At 41.1% G+C, this 24,444-nt stretch overlaps 1 protein-coding gene across 2 annotated transcripts; it reads right to left on the bottom strand.

Annotated features, from left to right (window-relative positions):
• Window positions 1–174: 174 nt before the first annotated feature.
• atmin (ATM interactor) lies at window positions 175–24,444 on the bottom strand. 2 transcript variants are annotated; one of them, XM_060837589.1, is made up of 5 exons: window positions 24,149–24,444; window positions 20,608–20,736; window positions 15,891–16,090; window positions 4,026–4,716; window positions 175–948 (listed from the first exon to the last, which is right to left on the bottom strand). In XM_060837589.1, exons 1-5 carry the CDS (start codon window positions 24,434–24,436, stop codon window positions 904–906), a joined length of 1,353 nt encoding a protein of 450 aa, XP_060693572.1. In that variant the 5' UTR covers window positions 24,437–24,444; the 3' UTR covers window positions 175–903. The 2 variants fall into 2 exon arrangements, with proteins under 2 accessions (XP_060693572.1, XP_060693571.1); XM_060837588.1 differs by lacking the exon at window positions 175–948 and having other exon boundaries at window positions 2,184–4,716.

Genomic DNA, 24,444 nt, shown 5'->3' with positions numbered 1-24,444 from the left:
TTACTAACAGACAAATCTAGACATGGCATTGAAAAATAGCAGTGTGAACACAAATACAGACAATATCATGAAAATGTAGTTGAGCTTTTGGTCTAATACTGTAGGAGTTACATATATTAAATGAATAAAATGCATATCCAAATACAGCTCTGGGAAGCTCTCAAGATGTAGGAAGATATATAACAAGTCAGTATTTTGTGTAATACAAAATTGCTCTCTCAACACATCTCAAGGATGAAAGTGTGTTAAAAACAGTTTCAGGTGATAAGCTACTGCTCCAAACTGAGACATGCATGTTGAAACAGAGTAATCGAAGACACTGCCCCGATTGGTGTTCACGATTCTTCTAACCAGGGAAATCAGGAGCACTAGTCCAACAGAGCCATTCGGTGTGAATGGGCTTTTTAACATTTTGGATCATCTGGCAGACAGAAGACAGATAAAGTTATGCACTAAATGCAGCCTGAGAAAAGGAATTGTCCTTCTTTAACAGGTGCCTCATGGTTTCAAAGCACTACTGGAGACTGCAATCATGTTGTTATAAATAATTTTTGAACTTTTCTTTGCAAAAATTTCAGATGGGAAAATTCAATGGACGTAAATTTGTGCAAAGCTTCAATAAACAGGAGGTTGCACTTGCAAATGGAATCTTGATATCAAGATGCTTACTAATTTGCATCTCTCCTCATTTGACAGAACCAATTCAGCATGTCCCTAGTACGTAATATAAATCAGTCCATTGGAATTAAAAAAAACGATTTACTAGTTTCTTAGAATCACCAATTCTGTAAAGCCCTCAAATCAAGTACTAACAATTCAGTACTTTATCTCCCAGTGTAGGAATTGATGCTGGTTTCCAGAAAGACTTCTTGTCATACAAGAACTCCAAACTTGCCAGCAGACTTAGACTCCATTTTTCCACAATAACAATAAGTGGCCATTAGGAGCCTGGAATACAAAGATGTAGAAATCAAGGAAATGAAACAAAATTAAACATTTTTCCTGAGATTCAGGCAGAAAGATTCAGCCACGATATGTAGCAAGCAACAAACAAAAAGTACTTTTCCCTGGAGAACTCACCTTCCAAAGGAGTCTCAAATTATTCAGTGATATAGCAAGGATACAGCAGCATATATTATTTGGCTGTGGTCTAGATGGGATCCCATCACAATAAGGAGAATATTTTCATGATACTTATTACAAGCCTGGATTTGATATTCAAAAATTAGCAACGATACAGGATCTCCACTACTTGGGGCACAGTCATTTACATGGAAGGAAGATTTTATGAGATAATGTCAAAAGGTGATCAAGCTAAAAATCACATAATAGGTATAGACATCAATTTCAAGGCTGTGCCTACGAACTAATTCAGTGAAAAGCAAACATGGATGATCATGCACTCTCACTCAGGTAGGATTCTGGTGGAGCATTCCTTGGTTAATTACAGCCTGCTTTAGCCAAGCTAATGGCAACATTATAAATTTGGGCCCTTAGATTCTTAAAAGCTAGACGAGAGCCCAAACGTAGTCCAACAACATCTGCAACTGCTTCATGCCAGCAATTTGACTAGGTTACAAGCAGCACTGTGAATGGTCATGTGCAACAGCAAAGCAATTTCTAAAGACCGAGGGCATGCCCAAAAAGAACAACACACACGAATAATTAAAATTTGTAGCCACTGAGGGACTTCAAAGTGGTTACATGTGCAAATTCAGTAACTAATAAGAGTGGAATCACCAAAATTGGTCACTTCAGGATTGGGTAATTAGGTTTTTGGAAGGTCATAGAAGCTTTACACTGATCTGGTCAAATTAAATGATTGTAATCCAAGTTACAGCAAAAGTAACAGGTTGCATGAACTGCATTATGCCATTAATCTAATGGGGGAAAATGCACTCTTGCACAATGAAGATGCATTGTTTAATGATTTCACTGCAGTGTGAAAAGTATTCAGCTACTCAATTAATCATGTGAATGAGTAATAAAGTCACAGATACCAATACAGTTACAATTTCAATGTGCAGTTTGTGCTATCAACATGGCTGAAGCATGATGATTAACCAACTGCCACTAGCAGAGGAACTCCTCTGCCCAACAGATATCCAACAAACCATGTTTACAAAGTGCATATACTGACAATAACCAATACCAGATTTGGAAAGGGCTGTCAAACCTCAAAATTTAAGCTGGAGTTCATTTAACTCACAGGGACATGAAAAACAAATATTTAAAATAAAGATCACTGAATATTTTCATTTATCACATTGGTGAAAACCTACTTTTAGAATGGACAGGAGATACAGAAACAGGAGGCGGTGTTGAAACCTTTAAGAATGTATCCAGAGTTATTGGTTTTAGCTGAAGAACTTTCTAGATAAGCTAGTGAGGGCCATGTGTGAATAACTGCATCTTGAACAAAGCACGAGGGGATCTCTTTTGTCTATGTCTAACCATAAATAAGCCAACTATCATGGTGGAAGGTACAAAGGAGACCGAAAACTAACAAAAGAAAATCAGAAATGGCAAGGTATATCTAATTCCTCACTTGTAAACATGGAAAGACATGGCTTTGTAAACATTCCAGAGTATACACACTAGCAGTGCATTGAAGGAAAGTCTCGGGGGAAAGCAAAAGTCAAACTGGATGGGGGTCATGGATTAGAAAAACTAAAGAATGCTGAATCACTGAACAGCATTTGTAAAGCCTAAACTTATTAGTGCTTTTCAACCCAAGAAAAGGGTATCCAGACACCCAAAGAGAAAGACTTCAGATCAGTTTAAAACTTCTCTGCCATTTTCCTCTCAGCCCCATACACAGCTGCCCAAAGAGGTGCACAGTAACGTAACACCACACTTCAACATGAGATGTTGCCACTTTCTAGGGCACCAATCTAGAGATCAATGCTGCTTTATAGCTGTACAATTCAGTCACTGTTTTTATCAGTATTTCGAAACAAGGAAAATATTTCATCGCATGTTTGTGTTTCCACTGAGCTGAAATGTGATTCCATTGTGTTCCATGCCATATCTGCCAACAGAAAGTCATCCATTACGGTCTGTGTTTCATTGCTAGTGAAGAATAGACTGCTGAAGTTTTCAAAGGTAGTCTGTGTTTCAGTGCAGTTTAACTGGACTTGGCTTTCAGAGGCACAATTCAAATTATTTCTATAACATACATCATCAGTCTGAGTTTTGGTACCAGAGGACTCTGCACTTAAAGACAAACTGGACTGTTTCAAAATACTGTCCAGAGGCAGATGCGTACTGCTATCTATCAAGAAATTGAAGTCTGTCTGAGTCTGCGTATCAAACATTTCTAGCCCTAAATAAGTGGACTGTCCCCTGCCATTGTATGCTTGAGCAGGATGGTCTGAGAACAAGAAATCGGTCTGAGTCTCGATATCCAGAGATTCCAAAGCAGACTCTGTTTGCAAAGTACCAAGTTCATTCTCTTCTGTCTGTGTTTGTATGTTGCTTGCAGATAAAAATTCAATATCAAAGTCAATACCCGCGCTGTGTGCCTGGCTGCTTGTCATACTCTCAGAGGCATCGGATAAAAGACCACGATTTTCTAATGAATGATTGGCTATGCTTTCTGACAGGATATTTTCCAGGTCATTAAACAGGTTAATTGTCTGAGTTTGATTGTCAGTCATAGGATTCTGTTGAAGTAAAGTGGAGTTAATGTGAAAATCAACAGCTGATTTAGAGCTCTGTAAGAGATCATCATGAGATAACTTTTGGTTCATGCCTACTGCATCCAGAGGGAAATTAGTTTGAGTCTGTGTACAAACACTGTATGAGGAAACTAAAGAATGGTCAAAAATGTCTTCATGATTACTTGTGTTAATAAGTGCTTGAACTGCAGAGCTTTCATCATGAGCAGAATTCACCAAACTAGTTTGTGTTTTCCTTGAAACACCAAACAACGGAAAACAAGTCTGACCAAACGAATCTGTCTGAGCACTTATTGACGTAGTGATTTTCATGTCTGGTTCAAAAGTTTGCGTTTGGACACTTACGGGTAGCAAAACTTGAGCGCTGATACTCAGGTCAGTCTGTGCACAAGCCGACACAGTGTTCTCTGTCGAGTAGCATGTAGCTAGAGATTCTGGTGCTGTGTTCTGTGCAAGGTATGAAACCTCTGTCTGAACATTTGTGGAGTTAAATTTGTTTTTAGTGTTTAGGTCTCCAAGTGAAGGAAAAGCTTGGTTATTGACAAAACCTGAATCCATGTTGATTTGCACTGCAGTACTGACTGGTTCAACCATCATGACGCTAGTCACCTTGGAGGTGGGGAGACCACCTTTAAAACTTAACCCTTTCACTTCCATAGACGGTGTCACAGTTTCCACTGAAGGAGGCAAAATATGCATTGTGCCTAGAATAGATCCTTGATCGTCAACAGCAACAACAATGGACTTGACGGAATTATCCATGGATGTGCCCGAAGATAAAATAACTGGTAAATGTGTTAAGTGCATTACAGGAAGTTTAACAAGTGCAACCCTGGGCTTTGGTAACAACAACTTCTGAATTTGTTTGGCAGGAGGCTGCTTAATGCAATCATCGCTGCAGGAGTTTTTGATGCAGGTTCTTTTGTTCATCTCTGTTGGATCTTGAACCACATGGATTTCCTGCTTTACTTTTGCTACCTGGTTCAAGCAATTCTGATTTGGCCACTCATTTTTTCTCTTCTTCCGTGGTGGATCCCTGTACAGTAAATGAGACAAATTTGACCATTAGAACACCTCTTTAACAAGCATTGCACCCCCAACACAAGGACATTCAAGTGGTCATCAGAATGACCAAGGTGACATATTGACTATTTCATCGTGCACTATTGCTGCATCACACAAATTTAAAATTCCACCTCGATAAGGCACAGTATCCACAGCTTCACACTTTGATAAAGTGTGGCTAATGATGCAATCAAGAATGTCTGATTAATTTTTGTACCTTTGCATTAAGCACAGAGAGCTCCACTAATTGTGAAAGGGTGCAAAATTACTCATTTTTAATTTGCCTACATTAATCTCTAGTCAGATGCTGGTTAACTCAAAACAAACAATACACTATTTTAGATACAAGATGTCTGAGGAATTCAGGGGAACAGCAATGAAATAAGATTAGAATACATAATTCTGATGAGGAGTAACACATGCCTTGGCATAAGCACATCTCAAATGATATGGTTCTTTTCTTGTTATGTGGTTAAGATTAGCAAGCCTTTCAGAGCTCATGGTAGATGGAGACCTAATGATTATTAATTTCAAACAGAATTTAAAGACCTGCAGCTGTGTTTAACAAATCTAAAGAGAAAATTACACAAGAATAATAAATAGAAGTAGTAGGCCAGGCAGCCCTTTGAATCTACTCTGCTGTACTCCTCATCCCAATAGTAAACTGACCAATCCTTATTTCAAGACTGTAATCCCATGCTCTAAATACTGCAGCAGGAAAACATTTTTTTAGCACTTCCCTGTCCCAGTCCTTTGTGCAACTGAAATCCATATTAGCACTGAAACAAATGTACTTTAGTAAAGCTGAACACTGGCTTAATACCAAGAGCCAATCTGTACTTTTTAAGATCGAGCTCTCAAGTAAATTTGCTCAGAGATATTGTTACAACTCTGGAGTTGATGGGGCTTGAACCTGTGCTTCCTGGCTCAGAGGTTGGGACACTACTACTGCAAGAGGTCCCCCTTGAATTTTTAAAACCTGGAAGTGTGCAAAGAATAATTAAAATTACTAGTTTGGCAATTAATGTGGTTTACCTCAAACCAAGTCGAAGCAAAGGAAACTAACAAGTCAGAAACCAGTGACCAAATGGAAACCAAGAACAACCATATAGGCAGCATGTGACTGCCCATGATTTTTCTGCCTCCCAACGAGTAACTGATTGGCTTTCATTCAGTGTCTGGCCACAATGGCATGGTTGAAACTAGGTCTGTAGCTGCTCCATGAACATATGCTCATTGCCTTGGTTCTCCAACCTGCATCAGAGGATCCTTGAATTTGCCCAATTATTGTCATTTATAAAGTTGATTTTTTTCCCTGTCTCTATGTTTCATAGCAGGAGAATTCTATGAACGCTGGCAACATATTCCAAAAATGCTGAACCTGGGGAGGCATTGGCACAGCCAACATTTGCAGATTAAAGCAATTAGTATCACGCTTGTTCCCAGAAGGTTTAGATATGTTACAGCAGAAGTGATGAACAGACACTAGCAGCTACAATATATCTTAATTTTATGGCAGAGTGAAGGATACTGCAATGCAATTAAGATTCATACAGTTTCAACAGCTAAGGAGATGTTTAACCATTCACAGAGTCAGTGTGTCATAGGAGGTGATATTCAGCCCAATAAGCTCAAACTAGCTCTCTATAGAGCAACCTAATCAATCCCACCCACTCATACAACCCTGAGCCAACCAGATTAATTACCCACAAATGCCCATCCAATTTCCTTTCAAAAATTATTGTTCCTGCTTCACCACCCTGTGGGCAGAAAGTAGCTCATTGAGTAAAAATGGTTTTGTTTTGCATCCTCTATGTCAAGGAATAAGACTGATCGAAGAGTGTTTACTGTGGAAAAGGACATAGAAGATATAGAATGTAGAGAAATAGATGGTGATATCTTGAAAAATGTCCATATTACAGAACAGGAAGTGCTGATATCTTGAATATGAAAGTGGATAAATCCCAGGACCTAAACCTCTGTGAGAAGCTAGGGAAGTGATTGCTGGGCCCCTTGCAGAGATATCTGTATCATCTATAGTCACAGGTGAGGTGCCAGAAGAATAGAGGATGGCTAACATGTTGCCACTATTCAAGAAAGGTGGTAAGGACAAGCCAGGGAACTACAGATTGGTGGTCGGCAAGTTGTTAGAGGGAATCCTGATGTACATGCATATGGGAAGGCAAGGACTGATTAGAGGTAGCCAACATGGTTTTGTGCGTGGGAAATCACCTCATAAACTTGATTGAGATTTTTGTAGTAACAAAGAGGATTGATGAGGGCAGAGCGGTGGACATGGACTTCAGCAAGGCATTCGACAAGGTTCCTCATGGGAGACTGATTAGCAACATTAGATCTCATGGAATACAGGGAGAACTAGCACGAAGGTAGAAGACAGAGGGTGGTTGTAGAGGGTTGTCTTTTTAGACTGGAGACCCATGATCAGTGGAGTGCCACAAGGATCGGTGCTGGATCCACTAAGTTTCATCATTTTTAAAAATGATTTGGATGAAAACATAGGAAGTATATAGTTAGCAAGTTTGCAGATGACACCAAAATTAAAGGTGTAGAGGACAGCAAAGAAGGTTTCCTCAGATTACAACGGGATCTTGATCAGGTGGGCCAGTGGGCTAAGGAGTGGCAGGTGGAGTTTAATTTAGATTAATGCCAGGCGGTGCATTTTAGGAAAGCAAGTCTTAGCAGGAATTATACACTTAATGATAAGGTCCGAGGGAGTGTTGCCGAACAAAGAGACCTTGGAGTGCAGGTTCACAGCTCCTTGAAAGTAGAGTCACAGGTAGATAGGATAGTTTGGTATGCTCTCCTTTATTGGTCAGAGTATTGAGTACAGAGGTTGGGAGGTCATGTTGTGGCTGTACAGGACATTGGTTAGGCCACTTTTGGAATAATGTGCGCAATTCTGGTCTCCTTCCGATTGGAAGAATGTTGTGAAATTTGAAAGGGTTCAGAAAAGATTTACAAGGATGTTGCCAGGGTTGGAGGATTTGAGCTTTAGGGAGAAGCTGAACAAGTTCTGAGAGAGGTGGCTGAGGAAATAGCGGAGTTATTGGTTGAGATCTTTCAAGAGTCACTGGAGTCAGGGAAAGTCCCGAATGATTGGAAGATCGCTGTTGTAACCCCCTTGTTCAAGAAAGGATCAAGACAAAAGATGGAAAATTACAGGCCAATTAGCCTAACCTCAGTTGTTGGTAAAATTCTAGAATCCAACATTAAGGATGAGGTTTCTAAATTCTTGGAAGAGCAGAGTCTGATTAGAACAAGTCAACATGGATTTAGTAAGAGGAGGTCGTGTCTGACAAACCTGTTGGAATTCTTTGAAGAGGTGACAAGTAGGTTAGACCAGGGAAACCCAGTGGATGCGGTCTATCTAGACTTCGAAAAGGCCTTTGATAAGGTGCCACACGGGAGGCTGCTGAGCAAGGTGAGGGCCCATGGTGTTCGAGGTGAGCGACTGGTATGGATTGAGGATTGGCTGTCTGACAGAAGGCAGAGAGTTGGGATAAAAGGTTCTTTTTCGGAATGGCAGCCGGTGACGAGCGGTGTCCCGCAGGGTTCAGTATTGGGGCCGCAGCTGTTCATATTATATATTAATGATCTGGATGAAGGGACTGGGGGCATTCTAGCGAAGTTTGCCGATGATACGAAGTTAGGTGGACAGGCAGGTAGTACTGAGGAAGTGGGGAGGCTGCAGAAGGATCTAGACAGTTTGGGAGAGTGGTCCAGGAAATGGCTGATAGAATTCAACGTGAGCAAATGCGAGGTCTTGCACTTTGAAAAAAAGAATAAAAGAACAGACTACTTTCTAAACGGTGAGAAAATTCGTAAAGCCAAAGTACAAAGGGATCTGGGAGTGCTAATCGAGGATTCTCTAAAGGTAAACATGCAGGTTGAGTCCGTGATTAAGAAAGCGAATGCAATGTTGTCACTTATCTCAAGAGGGTTGGAATATTAAAGCACCGTTGTGCTACTGAGACTTTATAAAGCTCTGGTTAGGCCCCATTTGGAGTACTGTGTCCAGTTTTGGTCCCCACACCTCAGGAAGGACATACTGGCACTGGAACGTGTCCAGCAGAGATTCACACAGGATGATCCCTGGAATGGTTGGTCGAACATACGAGGAACGGCTGAGGATCCTGGGACTGTATTCATCGGAGTTTAGAAGATTAAGGGGAGACTTAATAGAAACTTACAAGATAATACATGGCTTGGAAAGGATGGATGCTAGGAAATTTTTTCCGTTAGGCGAGGAGACTAGGAGCCGTGGACACAGCCTTAAAATTAGAGGGGGTCAATTCAGAACAGAAACGCGGAGACGTTTCTTCAGCCAGAGAGTGGTGGGCCTGTGGAATTCATTGCCGCAGAGTGCAGTGTCGGCCGGGACGCTAAATGTCTTCAAGGCAGAGATTGATAATTCCTCGAGACATCAAGAATCTAAGGGCTACGGGAAGAATGCGGGTAAGTAGAGTTGAAATGCCCATCAGCCATGATTGAATGACAGGAGTGGAAGGAAGGCCATTCGGCCCATCGAGTCCACTCTATGTCTTATGGTCTTAGGCTGGGGCAGTTTACCATGGACCGTCATAGGCTGAGGGGTGACATGTGAGATGTGCTTATACAGAGGTTTATAAAATCATGAGGGGCATGGATAGGAAAAATAAACAAAGTCTTTTCCCTGAGGTGGGAAAGTCCAGAACTACAGGACATAGATTCAGGGTGAGAAGGGAAAGGCAAAAGGGACAAAAGGGGTAACGTTTTCACGCAGAGGGTGGGAAGTGTATGGAATGAGCTGCCAGAGAAAGGGGTGGAGGTTAGTACAATTGCAACATTTAAAAGGGATAGGTATACAAACAGGAAGGGTTTGGAGGGATATGGGCCATGTGCTGGCAAGTGGGACTAAGTTAGGTTGGGATATCTGGTCGGCATGGACTAGTTGGACCAAAGGGTCTGTTTCCATGCTGTACATCTCTATGACTGATGGACTACTCCAGTAGAGACAGTATTGGTTGGGTGATCAGTCAATTTACAATGGCAAAGTAGCCTTTTCAAATTTGACATGTCTACTTTGATTAAAAATTAATTATCATCAGGACCAATGCATTCCAGTAGATGGCAGAATATCTCAAAATAAATTACTAAAACAGCAGTGTAAGTACTTACCAAGTACTTGTCAGCACAGATCACAAACCACAACATACAAAGAATTAAAAACAAACAAACAAACAAAACAAATTTGTAGGAATAAGATGAATTTCCAGGGGTAACAATTGGAGGCAAGAAACTTCTGGTATGTTAACAACATAGTATTATTTGCAAAAATTGTGTACATTAAGTAACATCTTGAAATTTAGAATATGGATTGAGCATATAAATTGAGAAAAATTAATATTTAGAAGAAGCTCATTAGAATAAAGCAAAGATTGAAATGAATGGTGTCACACAAACAAGTTAAGAAGTTGTCTGTGTAGGAGAAGGGGTGACAATGGACTGCAGTGCCACACTTCCACCTTAAATCTGTTACACATGAGCAATAAATGCTAGCCCAACCTGCGATGCCCACATCCTACAGATGACTAATCCTAATGCAAGATGGCAGAGTAGGACTCTTGAGCCAGAGCTCATTTGCTCTCCCAGTTTCCCTCTCTTTTTAAAACTACTTCTTACCTCCTGTTCTCAGGCGGCATCAGTGACGTCCGGGTGAAGTCAGCGTGGAGTCCCAGCCTCAAATTAAGCCAGCATGGAGTCGTCTGCTCAATCTTCTCTGCTTGGAAGGACTGTAATTCTGAACTTTTCTTATTTCTTTATTCTAATTTATTAAGATTTTGTATTTGGATACCTTTTGTACCTAATACGGCACAGAGGTCCGTAATGCTAGACTTTTTATTTCTTTATTCTTCTGATTTATTCCTAAGAATCTGTACCTAGGTATTTTTGTATGTGTGAAGACACAGTAAGGAGCCACTGTGTAACCTTTTTATAATACTCATGTGAGTACATGTGACAACAACTTACTTCTAAAGATTGTAGATGTGATGTCAGAGTTAGAAAGATAGCTGGAAGTAATTTTATGATGATGAAACGTGTTAGGGAAACTCAAGCTTGTGAAGAAAAACTTAAAATGCTTCATTCTATCCATTTTCTACAGCCCTCAGAAATCTGAGCAATAAAACGAGAACAAGAAATACAAGCCTTTGAAATGTCGATGTCAAGACATCAGAGTCGAGTATACCAATAATTTCACATCCAGGCCAGAAAACAGTTGAAGACTTACTCAAAATTGCAAGAGAAAATAAAAACGTTTTTTTAAAGAAAATACATCTAGAGAGGAAAATGTATTTCAGCCACTTGATTGGAGCAGAAAAGCTGCAAGTCTCTTCTGGAGGACAGTGGAAGGTAGCAAAAAAAAAACAAGGATTCCTGGGGGGCGGGGAAGAGTTGGATAACAGATATCATGGAGCAGTTGCAGAACAACAACAGTGCACGTAGGAAGCTGGTGCAAGACAGACAAGCAGGGCATACCAAGACAAATCTGCCAGAAGTAGCTACAACCAAGTAGCTGTTCAACTGAAAACCAGTGTGGAATGGCATGGCAGGGTGAACAGGATTAGAAGCACAATGGCATCTGGGCAAATGTTTGGATGATCTCAAGTTTACAAGCAGTAGAATAAGATTCTAATCAGGAGATAGTCAAAACTAGAGCTAACATAAAGCAGGGATGTGGTGTTCAGCAGTAAATGAGTAGGGGAATGGAGTCAGAAGTTTTATGCAAGTTGAAGTAGGTGATGTAAGTTATGGTGAAAATGTAGTTGAAATCTAATTTCTGAATCAAATATAGTGTCAAGGTTGGCCATAGTCTGGTTCAGTTTCATAACTGGTAGGGAAAGAGATGCTGGCAACTAAGGGACAGACAATGGCTTTGGTCTTCCCAACGTTTAAATGCAAGTTACGTTTGAGAGCAGAACATTTGAAATAGAAACTCACTCAGTTGCAAGTGTGTTGCTGGAAAAGCACAGGTCAGGTAGCATCTGAGAAGCAGGAAAAATCAATGTTTCAGGCCGGAGCACTTCATCAGGAGTCAGGAATTCGGGCTCTGGCCCGAAATGTTTATTCTCCTGCTCCTTGGATGCTGCCTGACCTGTGCTTTTCCAGCAACACACTCCCAATTCTGATCTCCAGCATCTGCAGACCTCACTGTCTGCTAGAAACTGACTCAGCCAAAATTATAAAACGGTTTACAAGCAGACAAGAGAAACACAGGATTCCCTACTTCCTGAAATACAGTTGTTGTTTTTGTATTAGATTTCTCAAAAAGTAAGATTCTCCAATGTAAAATGTATAAAATGATGACCTTGTATTACAGACATTGTCATAGGCAGAAAGCAATGCTGAGGTTGAGGCCAGGGTTGTAAGGTCACTTTTTTTAAGCTTTAATTTAAATTTGTTCAGTATAGTCATGTACATTTGTCAATACTTCTGAACTTCTAACATCTTTAGGATTTACTTTTTTGATCTATTACTATGCGACTTGTGCGACAACAACTGACAGTAAATAGTTCCAATGGGAAAAAAATCAGAAGTTGTTTGGTTCTTCCTGAACTCTCCTGACAAACATACAGCTGTCCAAAGGGATTAAACATGTTTCCAGATCAGGTGCTTTTTGCACGACAGTATTCTTGAACTAGCCTTCCTGCAGTCAGCTTTATTTTCAGATGGTCTTTTCAGGAGCCATATTGGAAAAGAATATTTTTGAAAACTAATAACAGAATTAATTCCTTAATTCAAAAACATCCATGTGTATCTAAGTTTAATGAAGGAAATTTAATCCAGAAACATTAACACATTAGGCCTTTGTGTCCAAGATGATCAAGAAGCTCCTTTAGTCCAGTGCTCACATTTTATACTGTGACAAAGATGATTTAAACTATGGTTCAGCTACAGCTCTTTAAATCCTGCCCAGCCAGAAGTACTGAAAAAGATTCATCTTCAATCAATGGTGCATTTCTTTCACACAGTAGTTGAGATTTCAAATTTTGTAGAGAAATGAAGAATGGGCAGGAGGACCACATACGAACTTATGAATCAGGAGCAAATGTAAATTATTAAGCCTGTCTATCCTGCTCAACTATTCAATAAGTTTATGTTTTGAATTCTACACTCCCATTTGCACTCAATTGCTTCTCTTGCTTAACAGAAGTCTGCTGTGCTGTGTATCACAGTCAGTATGCCAGGATAGCTTTAAAAAAAAACATGCTCATTTCACTTGTTCCTAATTAACTTGTGGGACCTGGATGTCACTAGCTAGAACAGCATTTATTACCGTTCCCCAACTGTTCAGGGGGCAGTTAACAGTCAACTACAATGATGTGGGTCTTATTCACATGTAGGCCAGACTGGCCAAGGACAGCAGATTTCCTTCCCAAATAATATTAGCGAACCATATGGATTTTCTGACAATTGTTATATGGCCACCATTAGACTAGCTTTTGTTTTTAATTTCAGATTTTTACTGAATTGTCCAAAATCTCCAGAGCTTTAGCCTGGGACTCTAGATTGCTGATCAGCGACATTTAACAAAGTCTCCACCTTCCCTAACTACATGATAGAATGTGACTTGAGGATATTAAGATCTCACACTTCATATTACTTCAAATCCCTTGTCAAGAGAGCAACAGGTTCCAGTAGAGCAAGAGCTTAATGTTAGCCCTGTAAACTGTGCTTGAGGAATGTGACTTTGCTACACAAGGATGTATTACATGTAATATATCCACTTGAATCTTTAAATGTTACCATATCTATGTTCAGTTTTTACGTTACAAGAGACCTCTTAAGCATTATCTTATCAGGTACAACACCCTGTTGGAGACAAGAGTACAGGTCTCTACCTCCATCTTTAAAATATTAAAATGATTCCACCTCCACTGTCTTACAGGTGGAACGGGGTCCTTTCCACATCCACCTTAACACTGTTCAGAACGTTATAATATGAAAATCATGTTACTCATCATTCTGAACCCCAGTGGAAACAATCCCAACTTGTCCAATATTTCATCATGAGACAACCTGCTTAATCCTATATCAATTTATTAAATCCTGTGAACAACATCCAATACATTTACATTCACACTTACATAAGGAGCCTATACAAATGAAGCATAACATTCTTAGTTTTAACTAATTTCAAATATCAAAGGAAAGCATCCCATTGGCCTTAATCAGTTGTAGTACATTCATGTTAACCTTTAGTGATTCATACACGAGGACACCCAAATCCCTCTGCACCTTGGAATCTTGCACATATTCTCCATTTAGGTAATACTCTGGTTTTTAAAATTATTCCTTTCAAAGCAAACAATTTTGAATTTTCCTCCATTCACCAGGTGTTTGCCCACAACTCGACGTATCTACATTGGTCTACAATCTCCTTGTGCCTTGTGACAACATAAAAATTTAAAAAGCAAAGTATTATCTGCAAAGTTAGCTATCTTGCCTTTCATCCCCTCATTCAAGTTACTGAAAGAAAAAGAAAAAGCCTCCATTGCAGCACAGACCCCTGTGGGAACTGCATTCTTCACATTCTGCAAATCAGACCAAAACCCAAACACATTCTGTTTTCTGCCAGCCAATCCTCTATCCATGCTAATTTGCTTCCTCCTACACCATAAGCACATACTGTGTACAATGTGTCCTATGGCACATTGCCTTCTGGAAATTAAATACAGTGCAATACAGGTTTCCCTTTATCAAGAGCATATGCTACCCCTTCAAAGAACTCCAATAAACTGATTAGACATGATTTCACTTTCACAAAGCCATACCAACTCCTTCCAATAGGCAAAAGTGAGGACTGCAGATGCTGGAGATTAGAGTCCAGATTAGAATGGTGCTAGAAAAGCACAGCACCCGATGAAGGGCTTTTGCTCAAAACGTCGATGCTGCCTGACCTGCTGTGCTTTTCCAGTACCACAACTCCTTCTAATGATCTTCAGTTTTTAGTCTCCAACAATAGTCTCAAACAACTAATTTTGACAATTTACCTAAACCTGCCTACAGTTTTCTGCCTCTCTCCTTTCTTGAATAGAGGAATCATATCAGTTACTTTCCAGTCTGAGGAACATTTCCAGTATCTAAAAAATTTTGCAGAAAATTCATCTATTACTTGATTGTGGTAAATTTGGGGGTGAGATGTTACAGTGAGCACGAGTAACGCCATCTCTTTTGTACCTCGGTTTGCATACCATCTTTCCATACAGGCCATTTCTTTGAAAAAGGTGAAAAAGTGAGGACAGCAGATGCTGGAGAGTCGAAAAGTGATGCACTGGAAAAGTTTGAAAGAGCATCGGAGGAGCAGGAGAATCGACATTTCAGGCATAAGCCCTTCATGAGGAAGTTTATGGCCAAAACGTTGACTCTCCTGCTTTTCAGATGCTGCCTGACCTGCTGTGCTTTCTAGCACCAGACTGACTTAAGAAAGGGTGCCCAGCTGAGTAAAGAGGAATGACAATGTTAAACAAGTTTGAAACAAAAAATTCTGCAGATGCTGGAATCCAAAGTAAACAGGCAGAAAGCCAGAAGAAGATAGCAAGCCAGACAGCATCAGGTGCAGAAGTCGACGTTTTGGATGTAACCCTTCTTCAGGACCAGGACCCAAATGCTGCCTAGCTTGCTGTATTCTTGCAGCCTTCTGCCTAGCTACATAAGTTTGAAACCACCTTTGTATGGTGTTAACTGAAAATAGAAATATATTTTCTACATTTTACATTGAGCTGCTCCCAAATATTTAAGAGTTGGAAGTATTGTAAGAGCACAACATTAGCACGTACGGGTTGAATGGAACTACAGCCCACCAGTATGTTCAAGTGGCATCTAGCAATTAACACTTTTCAATTCCACAGCTTGCTCAAAACATCAATACTTTGGTGCTCAGAAGACATGGTGTAAACATCAGACAAGGCTCCTCCATGTTAAAGACTTATTAATAGTCAGAATGGTTTTGACGTGATGTGTATTATTTAAAAACAATAGCTTGAATAATTTGTACGACAGCAGATCTGGTGACATGCCACATGAAAACCCTTTAAATGAATGCTTCAGCCTACCTGGAGGATGTTTAGTAGATCATTTACTCACCGGTGCTCAGCAGGGATTTCATGTCCAGTTCTGTAAATGTGAGACAGCAGTGCTGGTCTGCTGGCGTAAGGACACCCACACGTGCACTGAAAGATCCTCCCACAATCCTCAGCATGTCGTTTCAAGTCCCATTCTGTGCCATATGAGTTACTACATTTGTCACACTTATGTTTCTTTTCAGCATGAATTTTCATAAAGTGCTAGGAAACAAGAAAATGACAAAAAGCTTCTTAAATTAGAATATGGAAAGTGAATAGATAATCTTGACTGAGTAAAACACTCATCCATATCTTTAGACTTGGCCATTCTAATCCATGCCTGGTTGACTGATTTTCCACCCTATTTCACCTTTGAAAAATTCTGCTGCCACATCCTACAATGCACTAAATCTTAATCAGACAGTACCCCATGCTCAATTCTATACCAGCAATGGAATATTAAAAGTTTCATTCTTGTTCGGGAAAAAAAAAGTCCCTCCACGGTCTCATCACTCCCAATCTCCATAACATAGCGTCCTACAATCATACAACCCTGTGAGAACTCAGATCTCCTCAAATTCCAGTCTCTTGAGATTACACCTCGAATACCCTGACCAGTTTCAGTCCTCTGAAACAGGAGAGATACACTGGCTACAGAAACAGTTCAGAGATGGTTCACTAAGTTGATCACAATTATGGAGGAACTGTTTTATGAGGACAGCTTTCATTGGTTGGGTTTGTACTCATTGGAGCTCAGAAGAACGAGACGCAATCTTATCGAAACATACAAGGTTCTTAGGGAACTTAACAGGATAGATATGGAAAGGTTGATTTTCCTGTGGGACCATCTAGAACCAGACAGCATAATCTCAGAGTAAGGAGTCAATAAAGGAAAGTTTGGAAATCACCAGCTAAAATATTATTTCCCGATTAGGTCTAAAAACATCAATGATCAATGCAAAACACCGAAGTCTCAAACATTCAGGGATGGACAGGACTGGCAGCTTAATGTTCCAGGATACAAATGCCACAGGAAGGACAGAAAGGGAGGCAAGAGAGGAGGGGGAAGTGGCATTTTTGGTAAGGGATAGCATTGCAGCTGTACTGATGGAGGATATTCCCGGAAATACATCCAGGGAAGTTACTTGGGTGGAACTGAGAAATAAGAAAGGGTTGATCACCTTATTGGGATTTTATTATAGACCCCTAATAGTCAGAGGGAAATTGAGAAACATATTTGTAAGGAGATTTCAATTATCTGTAAGAATAGAATACAGATCTCAATTATCTGTAAGAATCTGTAAAAATGGTCAGGGATTTTAACTTTCCAAACATAGACTTAGACTGCCATAGTGTTAAGGGTTTAGATGGAGAGAAATTTGTTAAGTGTGTACAAGTCAGAGATGTACAGCATGGAAACAGACCCTTCGGTCCAACCCGTACCTGCCAACCAGATATCCCAACCCAATCTAGTTGCACCACCTGGCCCATATCCCTCCAAACCCTTCCTATTCATATACTCATCCAAATGCCTTTTAAATGCTGCAGTTGTACCAGCCTCCACCACTTCCTCTGGCAGCTCATTCCATACACATACCAGCCTCTGCATGAAAAAGTTGCCCCGTAGGTCTCTTTTATATCTTTTCCCTCTCACCCTAAACCTATGCCCTCTAGTTCTGGACTCCCCCATCCCAGGGAAAATACTTTGTCTATTTATCCTATCCATGCCCCTCAATTTTGTAAACCTCTATAAAGGTCACCCCTCAGCCTCTGATGCTTCAGGGAAAACAGCCCCAGCCTGTTCAGCCTCTCCCTGTAGCTCAAATCCTCCAACCCTGGCAGCATCCTTGTAAACTTTTTCTGAACCCTTTCAAATTTCAAACATCTTTCCGATAGGAAGGTCAGAATTGCACGCAGTATTCCAACAGTGGCCTAATCAATGTCCTATACAGCTGCAACATGACCTCCCAACTCCTGTACTCAATACTCTGACCAATAAAGGAGAAAATTTTCTGATTCAGTATATAGATGTACCTACTAGAGAAGGTGCAAAACTTGACCTACTCTTGGGAAATAAGGCAGGGCAAGTGATTGAGGTGTCAGTTGGGGAACACTTTGGGGCCAGTGACCATAATTCTATTAGTTTTAAAATATAGTGTTGGAAAAGGACACACCAGATCTAAAAGTTGAAGTTCTAAATTGGAGAAAGGCCAATTTTGATGGTATTAGGCAAGAAATTTCAAAAGCTGAAAGGAGGCAGATGTTCACAGATAAAGGGGTGGCTCGAAAACAGGAAGCCTTCAGAAATGGGATAACAAGAGTCCAGAGAAAGTATATTCCTGTCAGGGTGAAAGAAAAGGCTGATAGATATAGGGAATGCTGGAAGACTAAAGAAATTGTGGGTTTGGTTAAGAAAAAGAAGGAAGCATTGGCAGGTACAGACAAGATAGATCGAGTGAATCCTTCAAAGAGGATAAAGGTAGTAGGAGTATACTTAAAAGGAAAATCAGGAGGGCAAAAAGGGGACATGAGATAGCTTTGGCAAATAGGGTTAAGGAGAATCCAAAGGGTTTTTACAAATACATAAGGACAAAAGTGTAACTAGCAAGAGAATAGGGCCCCTCAAAGATCAGCAAGGCAATCTTTGTGTGGAGCTGCAGAAAATGGGGAAATATACTAAATGAGTATTTTGCAACAGTATATACTGTGGAAAAGGATATGGAAGATATAGACGGTGGGGAAATAGATGGTGACACCTTGCAGAATGTCCATATTACAGAGGAGTATGTGCTGGGAATCATGAAATGCATAAAAGTGGAAAATATCCCCAGAACCTGATCAGATGTACCAGAGAACTCTGTGGGAAGCTAAGGAAGTGATTGCTGGGCCTCTTATAGAGATATTTGTATCATCGATAGTCACAGGTGAGGTGCCGGAAACTGGAGGTTGGCTAACCTGGTGCCACTGTTTAAGAAAGGTAGTAAGAACAAGCCAGGGAACTATAGTCCAGTGAGCCTGACGTCAATGTTGGGCAAGTTGTTGGAGGGCATCTTGAGGGACAGGATGTACATGTATTTGGAAAAGAAAGGACCGATTAAGGATAGTCAACATGGCTTTGTGCATGGGAAATCATGTTTCACAAACTTGACTGAGTTTTTTTGAAGAAGTAACAAAGACGGCAGAGCGGTAGAGGCGATCTATACGGACTGCGGTAAGGCATTCAACAAGGTTCTGCTTGGGAGACTGGTGAGCAAGGTTAGATCTCACGGAATACAGGGAGAACTAGCCATTTGGATATAGAACTGGCTCAAAGGTAGAAAAGAGTGGTGGTGGAGGGTTGTATTTCAGACTGGAGGCCTGTGACCAGTGGAGTGCCACAAGGCTCAGTGCTGGGTCCACAACTTTTCATCACTTATATAAATAATTTGGTTGTCAGCATAAGAGGTATAGTAAGTAAGTTTGCAGATGACACCAAAATTGGAGGTGCAGTGGACAGTGAAGAAGGTTACCTCAGATTACCATAGGATCTTGATCAGATGGGCCAATGGGCTGAGAAGTGGCAGATGGAGTTTAATTTAGACAAATGCAAGGTACTGCATTTTGGGAAAGCAAATCTTAGCAGGACTTATACACTTAATGGCAAGGTCCTCCTGTGTGTTGCTGAACAAAGAGACCTTGAATGCAGGTTCATAGCTCCTTGAAAGTGGAGTCACAGGTAGATAGGATAGTGAAGGCGACGTTTGGTATGCTTTCCTTTATTGGTCAGAGTATTGAGTACAGGAGTTGGGAGGTCATATTGCAGCTGTATAGGACATTGGTTAGGCCACTGTTGGAATACTGCATGCAATTCTGGTCTCCTTCCTATCGGAAGGATGTTGTGAAACTTGAAAGGGTTCAGAAAAGATTTACAAGGATGTTGCCAGGGTTGGAGGATTTGAGCTATAGGGAGAGGCTGAACAGGCTCGGGCTGTTTTCCCTGGTGCATCAGAGGTTGAGGAGTGACCTTAGAGGTTTACAAAATTATGAGGGCCTTGGATAGGATAAATAGACAAAGTCTTTTCCCTGGTGTGGGGGAGTCCAGAACTAGAGGGCATAGGTTTAGGGTGAGAGGGGAAAGATATAAAAAGAGGCCTACTGGGCAACTATTTCATGCAGAGGGTGGTACGTGTATGGAATGAGCTGCCAGAAGAAGTGGTGGAGGCTGGTACAATTGCAACTTTTAAAAGGCATTTGGATGGGTCTATGAATAAGGAGGATTTGGTGGGATATGGGCCAGGTGCTGGCAGGTGGGACAAGATTGGGTTAGGTTTTTTGGTCGGCATGGACAAGTTGGACTGAAGGGCGTGTTTCCATGCTGTACATCTCTATGACCTCTGCTGCACCCAATTGATCATAAACCCATATCAAAAACAGACAACTTCAACTGAAACTGCATCCAAGAGCATAAAGAAACCCTGGCAAAGTTAAAGCCAATTAGGTCATTCCTTGACGTGTAGTCACTGTTGCAACGTAGGAAAGATATGAGAGCGCCAATTTACATACAACTCCTCCCAGAATCAGGAAGGTTACATGACTAGAAATGCCATTTTATTTGTTTGAAGGGTAAATATTGGCCCGGAAAAAATACGTCTACTCACCAACTGATCAATCAGACAACCATATTAAAGTGGTTGCCTGTCCACTGTGAATCATGCATCATGCGACACGAACAATTGGGATTGCAGGTCAGTAGCACTTACCTGCTTAACAAGGGCAAACTGGGTAAACGGTCTGTTCGGTCCTCTTGGACAACCTTCAATAGGGCAGCAATACAGTTTCTGAACAGATGACTTCAAATCCTTCTTAATTGTTGGATTAATGCTGCAGTCCTGGAATTGAAGTAAATACCAATAAATCAAACAAACTTTTTCTCTATATGGTTGCATCCAGGGTCACTGACCACAGTGTTCTTCTTCAGCCCTGCAACATTTATGGCACCTCGTAAACAAAGATATTCTTAATAATATTAAAAAAAATGCTTCCAATAAATCACCTTTTCCAGACCAGATCGCAGACTAAATGCAAATTTCAAATCAATTTAAAAATGTATTTTGTGCATACAAAATAGAATAGTTTTGGGTAATTACGTTCAGTTATTATTAAAGCATGACTAGAAATTCCCAAGTGCACTTGTGTTTCCAATACTCTCTAAAATGGCCTCGCACACCACTTAGCTCAAAAGGCAATTAGGGATGGCCATAAGGCCTTGTCAGCAACAACCATATCCCATAAAAACAAGCAGCTCCTGAAATCCATCTCCACAACCCACTATAAATGACATTTAAGGGTCCTTTTGTGGCACAGTGATAGTGTCACTACCCCTGAACTAAGAGGCCTACGTTCAAATTCCACCTGCTCCAGAGGCGTTCAATAATCTGAATAGATTGATGAGAAAAATAGGTTAAATTAAAAAGTCATTCCAGTTTGATACAAAACTACTGTATTATCAAACTCAAGATTTCCCAGCTTCTCTATTTAAATTTACAATGTTTTAGTGCACAAAATAAAATTGGACTTTAATTTTAAAACAAAGATGTTTAAAACAAAATAATGCCATAATTGTTCAATTCTACTATAATTATTAATATTACAGCAACTTTAACAGCTTTTAATACTATAAAGAGCACATTTAAAATGCCACCTTTGGAAACAGATTGCTTTCAGGCTGCTAAATTGAAACATATAAAATTAATTCGCACAGGGAGAGCCCATTAAATGCTTGAATTTATGAATGCAAGCTTTTAACTAAATATAGATTTTTCATTCTTCCTAGAAGCTACATTTCAGTTATTTGAAACACATTAAACAAACTTACAATATGCTCTTGAAACTAAATAGGCTGATGGTCTTTCATAATGCAGTTTCCAGAAATGACTGTTTTTAAATCTCTTAATGGGGGAAATATTAGGCTTTGAATTGCTATTGAGTTCACATTTCAAGTGCTGCAGTAGTCAACCATCTCCTTGAAAGCATCAGAAATGATAAACTAATATACACTCAATTGGATATTACTCACTCAACAAACCTTTATTTTAAAAAGCTAAGGAATCACCTTCCTATGCAGTCAGAGCTATCTTCCTCCACCCCTTTTCCAGTTGAAATGACTTAAGCTCAAATGAGGAGAAAGTGAGGTCTGCAGATGCTGGAGATCAGAGCTGAAAATGTGTTGCTGGAAAAGTGCAGCGGGTCAGGCAGCATCCAAGGAACAGGAAATTCGACGTTTCAGGCATAAGCCCTTCCTCAGGATTCCTGAAGAAGGGCTTATGCCCGAAACGTCGAATCTCCTGTTCCTTGGATGTTGCCTGACCTGCTGCACTTTTCCAGCAACACATTTTCAGCTCTAAAGCTCAAATGAGCAAAGATTCAGCACCTTCATCACTGCAGGGGAGATCAGACAGTGGAAAATAATACCATGTGCATTTTATATTAAGTGCTACAGTCAAAGTAAATAACAGCAATTTCTCATTTTGAGATGTCCAGTTTTATCACTGTGAACAACATTCCAATAAGTGTCACAACGAGAACCCCACTTCAGCTTCAAATAACTAACATCAGCAACTCATTTTTTAAAGCTGTGATTACCACATATTTTACCACACGTCAGAGATCACAGAATACAAACTGGTAGGAATTTTAGCTGATTATTTTCCTCTGCTCAGCACAAACACACAAAAACTGCTACAAATCCTATTACTGCAGCTGTACCAATTAGACACTTAATTCAAAAGCTTCCTGATCTAATTTGTAGATTCGTAACATGCAGGGTTTTTCTTTGCAAATGGCAACAGCTTATAACATGCAGTGATACTCTTCAGCTTATTTCTTACATACCAGCAATGGTTAGTAGCTAAGCAACACTCATTTCTTCCTTTCTAATTTTCTTCACAAATATTTACCCACCCCTTTCAAAAATGCTATCACTAATTCCATTTCTAACACTATTTATGGAAAGTCACTTCACATCCAAAGTAAATATAACGAAAACACAGAACTTCCCTCTTGGTTTGAACATTCTAAACCAATGCTCTCTTTATTTGGAGAAATAGATTTATACTTCATTTACCAAATGAAAAGCCTTAATTTGGATAATGACCATTGTCCCTTTTAATCTAAAAACTGAAATCACAAACGTTACATTCAACATATCAAGGCTGTGCTGGGTCTCCAAAAGAGCAATTGTCTAGATTTCCAATGCAACACCCTTTCATAGGGCAAAAACAATGCACAATGAACAAAATGGTATTTGCTATCTGAAAATGTTCACTTAAAAACAGATATGTCATTCAGCCCAGCTATTCTACATTGGCTCATCGGATCTGCACAGAATTCTTTGCAGTACTCATTTCACATTATACACACCTTTCCACTTTTTTTCTCTCTCTCTCTCTCACACACTTTTGGGTTACCTATCTTCTCATTAGTGCAGATTAAACAGAGAGACTAAAAATGCAAAACAATACAAGAGTTTGCACGTACTAAAATAACCGAAATACATAAATAAACGAGGTGGGTTCAGGCTGATTCGGGGAATGGTGCAAAATGGGGTGAAGGGTTGGGGGGGGCGGAAAGAGGAGGAGGAGGAAGATCCTGGGGATTGGGGGGCAGGGGGGAGAGAAGAGAGAACGTGGGCGCGGGGGGAGGTGTGGTTAGTCAAGATCCAGGGATATTGGGGTGGGGTGGGAGAGCGTGGGGGCAGGGTTAGGTGCCTCAGTGTGGGGTCGGGAGTGGGGGTTGCGGGAGTGTGGGATTGGGTGTATGGGGGGGGGGGGGGGTCAGGGGGTGTGGTTTGGGGTTTGCAGAGTGGGAGTAAGGGTGTGGATTTTGCGGAATGGGGGCCAGGGTTTGGGGTGTAGGGGGTCAGGTGGAGGGACTGGGGGGTCAGGCAGAGGGGTTTGGATATAGGATTTGGAGGGGGTCAGTTGGTAGGGTGTGGAGGAGTAGGGTGTGGAGGGGTATTTGGGGATGTGGGGGGTCAGGGAGGGGGATGTGGGATTTGGGGGTGTGGAGGGTCAGAGGGTGGCATTTGGGGGAGTGCAGGTCAGGGTGTGTGGTCAGGGAGAGTCAGGGGGTGGGGTCAGAGTGTGCACTCGGGAGGGGGTGTGGTGGGATTGGGGGGTGGGGGGTCAGGGTGTGTGGTCATGTGGAGTGGGGGGGGTCGGGGCGTGGGGTCAGGGGTGGGATTCGGGAGAGTAGAGGGGGTGCGGTTGCTGTGCTGGAGTGAGTCCGTGGTTGAGCACCTACCTGCACCCTGTGTGATTTGACCAGGTGCATGCTGAGGGCCGGCGGGTTCGGCAGGATTTTGCCGCAGCCCTTCACCGTGCACAGGATATTGGTCCGCACCTCCCGGCACAGCTCACTGACTGACGGCCTAATCATCTGGCAACTCGAGGCCTGGCCACCAACGGCGGCAATAACCACTTGAGGAGGTGGTGGTGGTGGTGGTGTTGGTTTCCCCGGCCCACGTCCATTCCCCGGTGGAGGGAGAGGCGGCTGCCCATTCTCTCGCCCGCCCACCACACGCGCCGCCATCTTGCCAG

This window comes from Hemiscyllium ocellatum, chromosome 17 (genome assembly GCF_020745735.1).
Source record: "Hemiscyllium ocellatum isolate sHemOce1 chromosome 17, sHemOce1.pat.X.cur, whole genome shotgun sequence".
Taxonomy (NCBI): Eukaryota; Metazoa; Chordata; class Chondrichthyes; order Orectolobiformes; family Hemiscylliidae; genus Hemiscyllium; species Hemiscyllium ocellatum.
Note: the sequence above shows the minus strand (reverse complement) of the source record. Positions and strands in the feature narration are given on the sequence as shown.